Below are 13,236 nucleotides of genomic sequence, written 5' to 3'. Positions count from 1 at the left end.
TGTATGTGTATGTGTGGGGTGTGTATGTGTAGTGTGGTGTATGTGTAGTGTGGTGTATGTGTATGTGTGGTGTGTGTATGTGTATGTGTAGTGTGGTGTATGTGTAGTGTGGTGTATGTGTATGTGTGGTGTGTGTATGTGTATGTGTAGTGTGGTGTATGTGTAGTGTGGTGTATGTGTATGTGTGGTGTGTGTATGTGTATGTGTAGTGTGGTGTATGTGTAGTGTGGTGTATGTGTATGTGTGGTGTGTGTATGTGTATGTGTGGTGTATGTGTAGTGTGGTGTATGTGTAGTGTGGTGTATGTGTATGTGTGGTGTGTGTATGTGTATGTGTGGTGTTTGTATGTGTGGTGTTTGTATGTGTGGTGTATGTGTAGTGTGGTGTGTGTATGTGTATGTGTGGTGTTTGTATGTGTATGTGTGGTGTATGTGTAGTGTGGTGTGTGTGTAGTGTGGTGTATGTGTATGTGTGGTGTGTGTATGTGTGGTGTATGTGTATGTGTGGTGTTTGTATGTGTGGTGTTTGTATGTGTGGTGTTTGTATGTGTGGTGTTTGTATGTGTGGTGTTTGTATGTGTGGTGTGTGTATGTGTGGTGTATGTGTATGTGTGGTGTTTGTATGTGTGGTGTTTGTATGTGTGGTGTTTGTATGTGTGGTGTTTGTATGTGTGGTGTTTGTATGTGTGGTGTATGTGTATGTGTGGTGTTTGTATGTGTATGTGTGGTGTGTGTATGTGTGGTGTGTGTATGTGTGGTGTGTGTATGTGTGGTGTGTGTATGTGTATGTGTATGTGTATGTGTATGTGTGGTGTGTGTATGTGTATGTGTATGTGTATGTGTGGTGTGTGTATGTGTGGTGTGTGTATGTGTGGTGTGTGTATGTGTGGTGTGTGTATGTGTGGTGTGTGTATGTGTATGTGTATGTGTATGTGTGGTGTGTGTATGTGTATGTGTATGTGTATGTGTGGTGTGTGTATGTGTATGTGTATGTGTATGTGTATGTGTGGTGTGTGTATGTGTGGTGTGTGTATGTGTGGTGTGTGTATGTGTGGTGTGTGTATGTGTATGTGTATGTGTATGTGTATGTGTGGTGTGTGTATGTGTATGTGTATGTGTATGTGTATGTGTGGTGTGTGTATGTGTGGTGTGTGTATGTGTATGTGTGGTGTGTGTATGTGTGGTGTGTGTATGTGTGGTGTGTGTATGTGTGGTGTGTGTATGTGTATGTGTATGTGTATGTGTATGTGTGGTGTGTGTATGTGTATGTGTATGTGTATGTGTGGTGTGTGTATGTGTGGTGTGTGTATGTGTGGTGTGTGTATGTGTATGTGTATGTGTGGTGTGTGTATGTGTATGTGTATGTGTATGTGTGGTGTGTGTATGTGTGGTGTGTGTATGTGTATGTGTATGTGTATGTGTGGTGTGTGTATGTGTGGTGTGTGTATGTGTGGTGTGTGTATGTGTGGTGTGTGTATGTGTATGTGTATGTGTATGTGTATGTGTGGTGTGTGTATGTGTATGTGTGTGTGTGGTGTGTGGTGTGTGTGGTGTGTGTGGTGTGTGGTGTGTGGTGTGTGGTGTGTGGTGTGTGGTGTGTGGTGTGTGGTGTGTGTGTGTGTGTGTGTGTGTGTGTGTGTGTGTGTGTGTGTGTGTGTGTGTGTGTGTGTGGTTATAAAGGACATCAGTCCAGTCAGGTTTCACTAGAATACTAATTGGAGGAGAAACAGAAATATCTTTATGCAGCATTACTGCAGCTAGTTCTACTCACCGTCTAGGAATATATACATATTATCTCTGGCAGCAAGAAAGAAAACCTGTGACCGTCTTGTGAACATATTATTGAAGTGAATGTCTGCATGGTTGAACAGGAGACAAAGCAGTAGTGAGCTGAGCTCTTTCTCCCCTCTAGATCTCTCTCTATCCCCTCTCTCTCTCCCCTCTACCCCCTCTCCCCTCTCTCGCTCTCTCCCCTCTCTCGCTCTCTCCCCCCTCTCGCTCTCTCCCCCCTCTCGCTCTCTCCCCCCTCTCGCTCTCTCCCCCCTCTCGCTCTCTCCCCCCTCTCGCTCTCTCCCCCCTCTCGCTCTCTCCCCCCTCTCGCTCTCTCCCCCCTCTCGCTCTCTCCCCTCTCTCGCTCTCTCCCCTCTCTCGCTCTCTCCCCTCTCCCCCTCTCTCCCCTCTCCCGCTCTCTCCCCTCTCCCCCCTCTCTCGCTCTCTCCCCTCTCCCCCCTCTCTCGCTCTCTCCCCTCTCTCGCTCTAACTCTCTTTTAAACATTAAATGCAGAGAGAACAGGTTTAATAGAGTCGATGTTGTGTGTGTGTGTGTGTGTGCGTGCGTGCGTGCGTGCACGTGATTTAAGGAACATGTCAGGAATATGACCCAGAGAGAGTTATGGCTTTTTCAAGGACCTTCCTGATACTGACAGAGATAATGTTGTGAACTAAAGGACCTTACTGATACCGACAGAGATAATGTTGTGAACTAAAGGAGCTCACTGATACTGACAGAGATAATGTTGTGAACTAAAGGACCTTACTGATACCGACAGAGATAATGTTGTGAACTAAAGGAGCTCACTGATAATGACAGAGATAATGTTGTGAACTAAAGGACCTGACAGAGATAATGTTGTGAACTAAAGGACCTTACTGATACTGAGAGGGATAATGTAGTGAACTAAAGGACCTCACAGCTAATGGCAGAGATAATGTTGTGAACTAAAGGACCTCACGGATACTGACAGAGGGATAATGTGGTGAACTAAAGTACCTCGCGGATACTGACAGGGATCATGTAGAAAACTGAAGGAGCTTACTGATACTGACAGACGTCATGTTGTGAACTAAAGGAGTCTTTGGCTAAAATGTTGCTAACGGTACGTGGTACCACAATACCGCCCCACGACAAACACAGCATTTTTCAGAATAAATGTTAATTGATACTTCCATTTTAGTAACGTCTGGCTCTGCGCTCAATGTGAGGAGTTGAGACATAAACAGGAAAGTTCTCTATTACAGTAAAATGTCTCAATGAGGGAGGGGCTTGGTGTCAGGGGGAGGGGCTTGGTGTCAGGGGGAGGGGCTTGGTGTCAGGGGGAGGGGCTTGGTGTCAGGGGGAGGGGCTTGGTGTCAGGGGCTTGGTGTCAGGGGGAGGGGCTTGGTGTCAGGGGGAGGGGCTTGGTGTCAGGGGGAGGGGCTTGGTGTCAGGGGGAGGGGCTTGGTGTCAGGGGGAGGGGCTTGGTGTCAGGGGGAGGGGCTTGGTGTCAGGGGGAGGGGCTTGGTGTCAGGGGGGGGGGGCTTGGTGTCAGGGGGGGGGGCTTGGTGTCAGGGGGGGGGGGGCTTGTGTCAGGGGGAGGGGGGGCTTGGTGTCAGAGGGAGGGGCTTGGTGTCAGAGAGAGGGGCTTGGTGTCAGAGAGAGGGGCTTGGTGTCAGAGAGAGGGGCTTGGTGTCAGAGAAGGGGCTTGGTGTCAGAGAAAGGGGCTTGGTGTCAGAGAAAGGGGGCTTGGTGTCAGAGAGAGGGGCTTGGTGTCAGAGAGAGGGGCTTGGTGTCAGAGAGAGGGGCTTGGTGTCAGAGAGAGGGGCTTGGTGTCAGAGGGAGGGGGCTTGGTGTCAGAGGGCTTGGGCCAGTGATAGGGGAGGGGATAGTACTAAAGAACATCTTGACTGTAGAAATGTTCTGTGTACATATTAAATAACTAAACATTGTAGCGAACCACAGCTACTTGACCTTTTTCTCCTCCCTCCCTTCAGTACAAACAGAGCTGGGTGATGACACACTCCCCCCTCCCCCCTCAGTCTGCTATTCAAGCAATTTATAAAAACAGCGGGTGAAGAAGAGGCCGTGTTTACAGTCGGGGAAAAGGTTATGGCCGTGTATCAAATTTCACCCTATTCCCTAAACATTACTTTTGACCAAGGCCCATATGGTTCTGTAGTAGTACACTATATAGGGAATAGGATACAATTTGGGATGTACCCTGTCTCTCCTTTTATTCTCCCTCTACACTAAGTAATAGATAGGAACCGCTCACACTCTACACTAATACAGATATTATACCTCAGAACCGCTCACTCTCTACACTAATACAGATATACCTCAGAACCACTCACTCTCTACACTAATACATATAATATACCTCAGAACCACTCATTCTCTACACTAATACAGATAATATACCTCAGAACCACTCATTCTCTACACTAATACAGATAATATACCTCAGAACCACTCACTCTCTACACTAATACAGATAATATACCTCAGAACCACTCATTCTCTACACTAATACAGATAATATACCTCAGAACCACTCATTCTCTACACTAATACAGATAATATACCTCAGAACCACTCATTCTCTACACTAATACAGATAATATACCTCAGAACCACTCATTCTCTACACTAATACAGATAATATACCTCAGAACCACTCATTCTCTACACTAATACAGATAATATACCTCAGAACCACTCACTCTCTACACTAATACAGATAATATACCTCAGAACCACTCATTCTCTACACTAATACATATAATATACCTCAGAACCACTCATTCTCTACACTAATACAGATAATATACCTCAGAACCACTCATTCTCTACACTAATACAGATAATATACCTCAGAACCACTCACTCTCTACACTAATACAGATAATATACCTCAGAACCACTCATTCTCTACACTAATACAGATAATATACCTCAGAACCACTCATTCTCTACACTAATACAGATAATATACCTCAGAACCACTCACTCTCTACACTAATACAGATAATATACCTCAGAACCACTCATTCTCTACACTAAGTGATATATATATTTTTTTAACTAGGCAAGTCAGTTAAAAACAAATTCTTAGAAAGAGGAGGAAGGGAAGCGCTACTAAGGTCCACAATAGTACACTTTGGTAGATAGAAGGTGCTCTTTGGTAAAAGGGGCCAATTGGGTCATCGTAAAGAAAGGAGGACCAAGGCACTCTTCATATAACTAATCAAAATGCCTTTATTAGTATGGCATGTTCAATAGAAACAAAGTATTTTTTTAAATCCGACGCGTTTCGGCTGCATGGCCTTCGTCAGGGAGATTCTTATTTACAATGACCCAGGCCAAACCCGGACGACGCTGGGCCAACTGTGCACCGCCCAATGGGACTCCCAATCATGGCCGGATGTGATACAGCCTGGATAAAGAAATGATACCTCAGAACCACCTACTTCAATATGAAACGGTTCTTCCAATAGGACAGAATAGGCCTACTTCGATGTGAAAACGGTTCATATCATAACCAGGCCTATATCGTTATCACATTATGTTATTAATTAACTTATGCATAATTCATTTTCCTTTAATTACTTAACATGAAAGACAATTGAGCCCAGATACTTCACAAACTGAGCCTACCGGTAAATCCTTTTGGCCTATTGCTTTAGTCTAGAACGCTAGTCTGGTTCAAGTGAAAACCGGATTGTTTTTTAAGACCAAAAACCAAATAGGCCTACAAGCTAATAGGACCAAAATAGAGTGCTGTAAACTGTTTATTCAACTGTGAAGTTTAGACTGAACAACTAAAGCTGGACTTCAAAGCAAACTAAACATTGATTTGTGACAACACCAACACCCCAGCCAAACCCAAACCCCTGGAGAGGGCCAAACCCAAACCCCTGGAGAGGGCTAGGCCCAAACCCCTGGAGAGGGCTAGACCCAAACCCCTGGAGAGGGCTAGACCCAAACCCCTGGAGAGGGCTAGACCCAAACCCCTGGAGAGGGCTAGACCCAAACCCCTGGAGAGGGCTAGACCCAAACCCCTGGAGAGGGCTAGACCCAAACCCCTGGAGAGGGCTAGACCCAAACCCCTGGAGAGGGCTAGACCCAAACCCCTGGAGAGGGCTAGACCCAAACCCCTGGAGAGGGCTAGACCCAAACCCTGGAGAGGGCTAGACCCAAACCCTGGAGAGGGCTAGACCCAAACCCCTGGAGAGGACAAGACCCAAACCCCTGGAGAGGACAAGACCCAAACCCCTGGAGAGGGCTAGACCCAAACCCCTGGAGAGGGCTAGACCCAAACCCCTGGAGAGGGCTAGACCCAAACCCCTGGAGAGGGCTAGACCCAAACCCCTGGAGAGGGCTAGACCCAAACCCCTGGAGAGGGCTAGACCCAAACCCCTGGAGAGGGCTAGACCCAAACCCCTGGAGAGGGCTAGACCCAAACCCCTGGAGAGGGCTAGACCCAAACCCCTGGAGAGGGCTAGACCCAAACCCCTGGAGAGGGCTAGACCCAAACCCCTGGAGAGGGCTAGACCCAAACCCCTGGAGAGGGCTAGACCCAAACCCCGGGAGAGGGCTAGACCCAAACCCCTGGAGAGGGCTAGACCCAAACCCCTGGAGAGGGCTAGACCCAAACCCCTGGAGAGGGCTAGACCCAAACCCCTGGAGAGGGCTAGACCCAAACCCCTGGAGAGGGCTAGACCCAAACCCCTGGAGAGGGCTAGACCCAAACCCCTGGAGAGGGCTAGACCCAAACCCCTGGAGAGGGCTAGACCCAAACCCCTGGAGAGGGCTAGACCCAAACCCCTGGAGAGGGCTAGACCCAAACCCTGGAAAGGACAAGACCCAAACCCCTGGAGAGGGCTAGACCCAAACCCCTGGAGAGGGCTAGACCCAAACCCCTGGAGAGGGCTAGACCCAAACCCTGGAGAGGACCAGACCCAAACCCTGCAGAGGGCTAGACCAAACCATAAGAGGAAAAAACATTATCATTCAGGCCTTTACCATAACGTCAGACTAAACCCCATACCATAACGTCAGATTAAACCCCATACTATAACGTCAGACTAAACCCCATACTATAACGTCAGACTAAACCCCATACTATAAAATCTGACTAAACCCCATACTATAAAATCTGACTAAACCCCATACTATAAAATCTTACTAAACCCCATACTATAACGTCGAACTAAACCCCATACTATAAAATCTTACTAAACCCCATACTATAACGTCAGATTTAGCCCCATACTATAACAGACTAAACTCTGTTTCTTTTCTTTTTGGTGAAATGTGACCAGATTTAATTAATTTGACTTAGTTATCAAATAAAATATGCCAAGGAATTAGGCTAGTTAAAACAATCAACTTTGAATTAGCTGTTGACAAACCCCCCCAAAATATAAATATATATATTTCTCTACAGGCCTAGGCTGTATCTCTTGGACTGAGGTGTCTTTCAGGAGAATCACATCGGAGAAAAGCAAACACTATATTATGATATTTGTTGCCAAAGAGATGAAGAGCCATAATAAGTTAATGAATTGAACTTACCGCCAGGTCTGTAAACAACGTCGTCTTCAGTGATGAAGGAAGTGATCTCTCCGTTCTCCATCCGTTCATACCTCGACTTCTTCTTGATCATCTTCTTCTTTCCCTTCTTCCCTGACTCCTCCCCCATTACCATGTTGACCCCGCCTACTGCCCCGGCCCCTCCCCTGTTCTCGTTATCCTCGTCCTCGCTCTCCGCGTAGTTCTTAGCGCCGCCCTCCAGTGTGCAGCTACGGCGTGGTCGTGAGCTCTCGCTCTCCCTGGACGCTTTGTCCCTCTTGTCCCGGTCTCTGTCCCTCTCTCTGTCCCGCTCCCTGTCTCGGTCTCTGTCCCTGTCCTTCTCCCTGTCTGGCTTGTCTTTGTCCGCGGTCATGATTCGCCACGTGCCTTCCTCAGTCCTCTCACGGCTGGGCCTCCGTGAAAGGTAGACTGTCAGCCTGGGCTTCAGTCTTCTGAATTGACCAATCAAATCCAGGGAAAATTCAGCCACACCAACAACCCCAGTGTTTCAGAAAAAGCTGTGGATAAAAGACAGAAGAAAGAGACATTAATGACAGGATAATCATTCAAAACCAAAAGTTTACGTTTCTGGTCAGGAACTGCAAAATAGTGAGTGGCCATTCCCCAAATAATACCTCAATATATAAAGTACCTCAACACCGATATAATTGAGGTAACAAAAAAAGACTTAACAGTTCAATATCTCTGGGGATATAAATATAATGTACTGTAAACCACACTTAGTGAGTGAAAGGTAATTTGAGAGGGAAAAATGTCCACCAGCCGACTACGCCACAAGGCACTTAATTCTGTCCCAAATGGCACCATATAATCTATATAGTGCACTACTTTTGACGAGGGCCCACAGTGTTGAGGCCTCTGCCCATCTCAACCCGGCACAGTCAGAAGACTGGCCACCCCTCAGAGCCTGGTTCCTCTCTAGGTTTCTTCCAAGGTTCCTGCCTTTCTAGGGAGTTTTTCCTAGCCACTGTGCTTCTACATCTGCATTGCTTGCTGTTTGAAGTTTTTTGGCTGGGTTTCTGTACAGCACTTTGTGACATCGGCTGACGTAAAAAGGGCTTCATTAATACATTAGATTGACTGATTGCTGGACTGCTGAGCAGACCTGGGGTTCAATTACTATTTGAAATCTTTTAAATACTTTGAGCATTTGGCTTTACACTGCCTGGAGTGCCAGGTGGGTCGGGGGTTTATACATTTTGTACTGTTCCATTTTTTCCCATTACAACAGGCTAGCTCAATCCCGCACAAATAAAATATTTATAAATGATTTCAAATACCATTTGAACTCAGTTCTGGTGTGGAGACTGGCTCCGTTTGGCTTCAGCCCTGTCTGCAGTCTACTTGGTTAGCTATGTATCCACACACACTGCCCTATACAGTATGACTAGAGAGGTAGTTCTCATTGGCCAATCATTTGCTTTTTCCCCACTAAAAACTAACTAGAAATATCTATAACAGCCCCCTGAGGGAACAGACCTGGCAATCAGTGAAGATACCATGGCCAGAGAGAGAGGGAGGGGAGGAGAGGGGAAGGGAGAGGAAGGGAGAGGGGAAGGGAGAGGAAGGGAGAGGAAGGGAGAGGAAGGGAGAGGAAGGGAGAGGAAGGGAGAGGAAGGGAGAGGAAGGGAGGGAGGGAGGGAGGGAGGGAGGGAGGGAGGGAGGGAGGGAGGGAGGGAGGGAAGGGAGCCGATTGCACCCAGCCGTCGCCACGGCTTCTATTAATGACCTAATGATGAGTTATCACGACAACCGCTGAGCTGTGGAGACACACAGGCCAAACAAACTGTATCACTGTATATACAGACACACACACACACCGGTCTGCCAAAATCCATCTCTCACCCGTGTGGGTGTCCATATAGACAGGTCTGTCCTGAAGGTGTGAGTGACCTGAGCTTTGATACTGCAGCTCTACACCTAATCCCAGCTCTGCTCTGGGAAACCCACCACAGGTTAGCTGCTATAGACTCTAACCACAGAAACACCATGTTATGTTGGCCAGGGGAATCAAACTTACACGCGAGGGAGTACAATCCGGCCCGGATTTTGACAGCGAGGACATTTTCACTGCGGCCCTCCAGACCTTGTTGAAAAGCAAAAGCTGCCCCCGGGGCAAAATGAAACCCCTGATGTAGGCTACGCTAATCAGATCAGTGACATAACACCCTTCACCTGACACCAATAATGATTTAAACATTAGCAAATATAAGTTTAGGTTACAGTGAAACAAGAGCCCTATTGTCCATTAATTGTCTCAAATGAGATAAATGATCTCAGAAAATGACTAACAAAATTAAACCAAAGAGTGAAAATAAATATTCACAGAAACATTAACTGTAATAATGTAGCATGTTCTATATTAATGAACTGTAATAATGTAGCATGTTCTATAATAATGAACTGTAATAATGTAGCATGTTCTATAATAATGAACTGTAATAATGTAACATGTTCTATAATAATGAACTGTAATAATGTAACATGTTCTATAATAATGAACGGTAATAATGTAGCATGTTCTATATTAATGAACAGTAATAATGTAGCATGTTCTATAATAATGAACTGTAATAATGTAACATGTTCTATAATAATGAACTGTAATAATGTAGCATGTTCTATAATAATAAACGGTAATAATGTAGCATGTTCTATAATAATGAACAGTAATAACGTAGCATGTTCTATATTAATGAACAGTAATAGCATAGCATGTTCTATAATAATGAACTGTAATAATGTAGCATGTTCTATATTAATGAACAGTAATAACATAGCATGTTCTATAATAATGAACTGTAATAATGTAGCATGTTCTATAATAATGAACTGTAATAATGTAGCATGTTCTATAATAATGAACTGTAATAATGTAGCATGTTCTATAATAATGTACTGTACTATTGTAGCATGTTCTATAATAATGAACTGTAATAATGTAGCATGTTCTATAATAATGAACTGTAATAATGTAGCATGTTCTATATTAATGAACAGTAATAATGTAGCATGTTCTATAATAATGAACTGTAATAATGTAGCATGCTCTATAATAATGAACTGTAATAATGTAGAATGCTCTATAATAATGAACTGTAATAATGTAGCATGTTCTATAATAATGAACTGTAATAATGTAGCATGCTCTATAATAACGAACTGTAATAATGTAGCATGTTCTATAATAATGAACTGTAATAATGTAGCATGTTCTATAATAATGAACTGTAATAATGTAGCATGTCCTATAATAATTAACCGTAATAATGTAGCATGCTCTATAATAACGAACTGTAATAATGTAGCATGCTCTATAATAACGAACTGTAATAATGTAGCATGTTAAATAACAATGAACTGTAATAATGTAGTATTTATATAACGACTGGGATTATCACCAACTAGCACGGGTTACTATGACGACTAGGATTATCATCAACTAGCATGGATTTGCCTCGTTAATTAAAAGGTTAAATAAAAAATAAATAACATTGATATTAAGTGTTTATAAAATGATTCCTTCAGTTTTTATGTTCGTATTTTGGCTAGGCTGCTTTTAAACAATGAAGTATATGGTAAAATAGTTTGTGAGTGCTGCCCGCCTCGGCTCAGATTCAAGGTGAGTGACGTGTGATGTGCAAGAGGCACGGTACTTCAATCTCCGGTCTTGTTACCGTTTAATCAGAACGAACAACGACTCGAGTATGTCAACAGAAGTCTAGATGTTGATCTTTATTACATTTGTCAAACATGACTAGCATTTAAGTCTATATTTATTAGAGCCCGACAGATTTATCGGTTGACCGATATTATCAGCCGTTATCAGCCTGTGGATGTGAAGGGGCAGGTGAGGCCGTGAAGGGGCAGGTGAGGCCGTGAAGGGGCAGGTGAGGCCGTGAAGGGGCAGGTGTGGCCGTGAAGGGGCAGGTGAGGCCGTGAAGGGGCAGGTGAGGCCGTGAAGGGGCAGGTGTGGCCGTGAAGGGGCAGGTGTGGCCGTGAAGGGGCAGGTGTGGCCGTGAAGGGGCAGGTGTGGCCGTGAAGGGGCAGGTGAGGCCGTGAAGGGGCAGGTGAGGCCGTGAAGGGGCAGGTGAGGCCGTGAAGGGGCAGGTGAGGCCGTGAAGGGGCAGGTGAGACCGTAATGGGGCAGGTGAGGCCGTGAAGGGGCAGGTGAGGCCGTGAAGGGGCAGGTGAGGCCGTGAAGGGGCAGGTGATGATGTGAAGGGGCAGGTGAGGCCGTGAAGGGGCAGGTGAGGCTGTGAAGGGGCAGGTGAGGTCGTGAAGGGGCAGGTGAGGCCGTAAAGGGGCAGGTGAGGCCGTGAAGGGACAGGTGAGGCTGTGAAGGGGCAGGTGACGCTGAAGCAGTTCCAGATAAAATCCCCAGGACCCTCTCCTCGGAAAAGGAGGGTGGAAGAGGAGGGAAATAAGAAGAAGGCAGGGGAAAGGACAGAGAAAGAGGAGGGAAATAGAAGAAGGCAGGGGAAAGGACAGAGAAAGAGGAGGGAAATAGAAGAAGGCAGGGGAAAGGACAGAGAAAGAGGAGGGAAATAGAAGGCGGCAGGGGAAAGGACAGAGAAAGAGGAGGGAAATAGAAGGCGGCAGGGGAAAGGACAGAGAAAGAGGAGGGAAATAGAAGGCGGCAGGGGAAAGGACAGAGAAAGAGGAGGGAAATAGAAGAAGGCAGGGGAAAGGACAGAGAAAGAGGAGGGAAATAGAAGGCGGCAGGGGAAAGGACAGAGAAAGAGGAGGGAAATAGAAGAAGGCAGGGGAAAGGACAGAGAAAGAGGAGGGAAATAGAAGGCGGCAGGGGAAAGGACAGAGAAAGAGGAGGGAAATAGAAGGCGGCAGGGGAAAGGACAGAGAAAGAGGAGGGAAATAGAAGGCGGCAGGGGAAAGGACAGAGAAAGAGGAGGGAAATAGAAGGCGGCAGGGGAAAGGACAGAGAAAGAGGAGGGAAATAGAAGGCGGCAGGGGAAAGGACAGAGAAAGAGGAGGGAAATAGAAGGCGGCAGGGGAAAGGACAGAGAAAGAGGAGGGAAATAGAAGAAGGCAGGGGAAAGGACAGAGAAAGAGGAGGGAAATAGAAGGCGGCAGGGGAAAGGACAGAGAAAGAGGAGGGAAATAGAAGGCGGCAGGGGAAAGGACAGAGAAAGAGGAGGGAAATAGAAGGCGGCAGGGGAAAGGACAGAGAAAGAGGAGGGAAATAGAAGGCGGCAGGGGAAAGGACAGAGAAAGAGGAGGGAAATAGAAGGCGGCAGGGGAAAGGACAGAGAAAGAGGAGGGAAATAGAAGGCGGCAGGGGAAAGGACAGAGAAAGAGGAGGGAAATAGAAGGCGGCAGGGGAAAGGACAGAGAAAGAGGAGGGAAATAGAAGGCGGCAGGGGAAAGGACAGAGAAAGAGGAGGGAAATAGAAGGCGGCAGGGGAAAGGACAGAGAAAGAGGAGGGAAATAGAAGGCGGCAGGGGAAAGGACAGAGAAAGAGGAGGGAAATAGAAGGCGGCAGGGGAAAGGACAGAGAAAGAGGAGGGAAATAGAAGGCGGCAGGGGAAAGGACAGAGAAAGAGGAGGGAAATAGAAGGCGGCAGGGGAAAGGACAGAGAAAGAGGAGGGAAATAGAAGGCGGCAGGGGAAAGGACAGAGAAAGAGGAGGGAAATAGAAGGCGGCAGGGGAAAGGACAGAGAAAGAGGAGGGAAATAGAAGGCGGCAGGGGAAAGGACAGAGAAAGAGGAGGGAAATAGAAGGCGGCAGGGGAAAGGACAGAGAAAGAGGAGGGAAATAGAAGGCGGCAGGGGAAAGGACAGAGAAAGAGGAGGGAAATAGAAGGCGGCAGGGGAAAGGACAGAGAAAGAGGAGGGAAATAGAAGGCGGCAGGGGAAAGGACAGA

General features: G+C 46.4%; 1 protein-coding gene across 7 annotated transcripts in view; it reads right to left on the bottom strand.

The window, feature by feature from the left end:
- The window catches only part of rerea (arginine-glutamic acid dipeptide (RE) repeats a), a 395,944-nt gene that overhangs the window by 230,624 nt on the left and 152,084 nt on the right, over positions 1–13,236 (bottom strand). For all 7 annotated transcript variants that reach the window (XM_055891262.1, XM_055891263.1, XM_055891261.1 and 4 more), the window contains one exon: positions 7,333–7,847. In XM_055891262.1, the coding sequence (XP_055747237.1) occupies positions 7,333–7,702 (370 nt within the window). In that variant the 5' untranslated portion in view covers positions 7,703–7,847. The remainder of the gene's footprint in view (positions 1–7,332; positions 7,848–13,236) is intronic.

This window comes from Salvelinus fontinalis, chromosome 31, assembly GCF_029448725.1.
Source record: "Salvelinus fontinalis isolate EN_2023a chromosome 31, ASM2944872v1, whole genome shotgun sequence".
NCBI lineage: Eukaryota > Metazoa > Chordata > Actinopteri > Salmoniformes > Salmonidae > Salvelinus > Salvelinus fontinalis.
The sequence above is the reverse complement of the archived record's forward strand: the minus strand, read 5'-3'. Positions and strand labels throughout refer to the sequence as shown.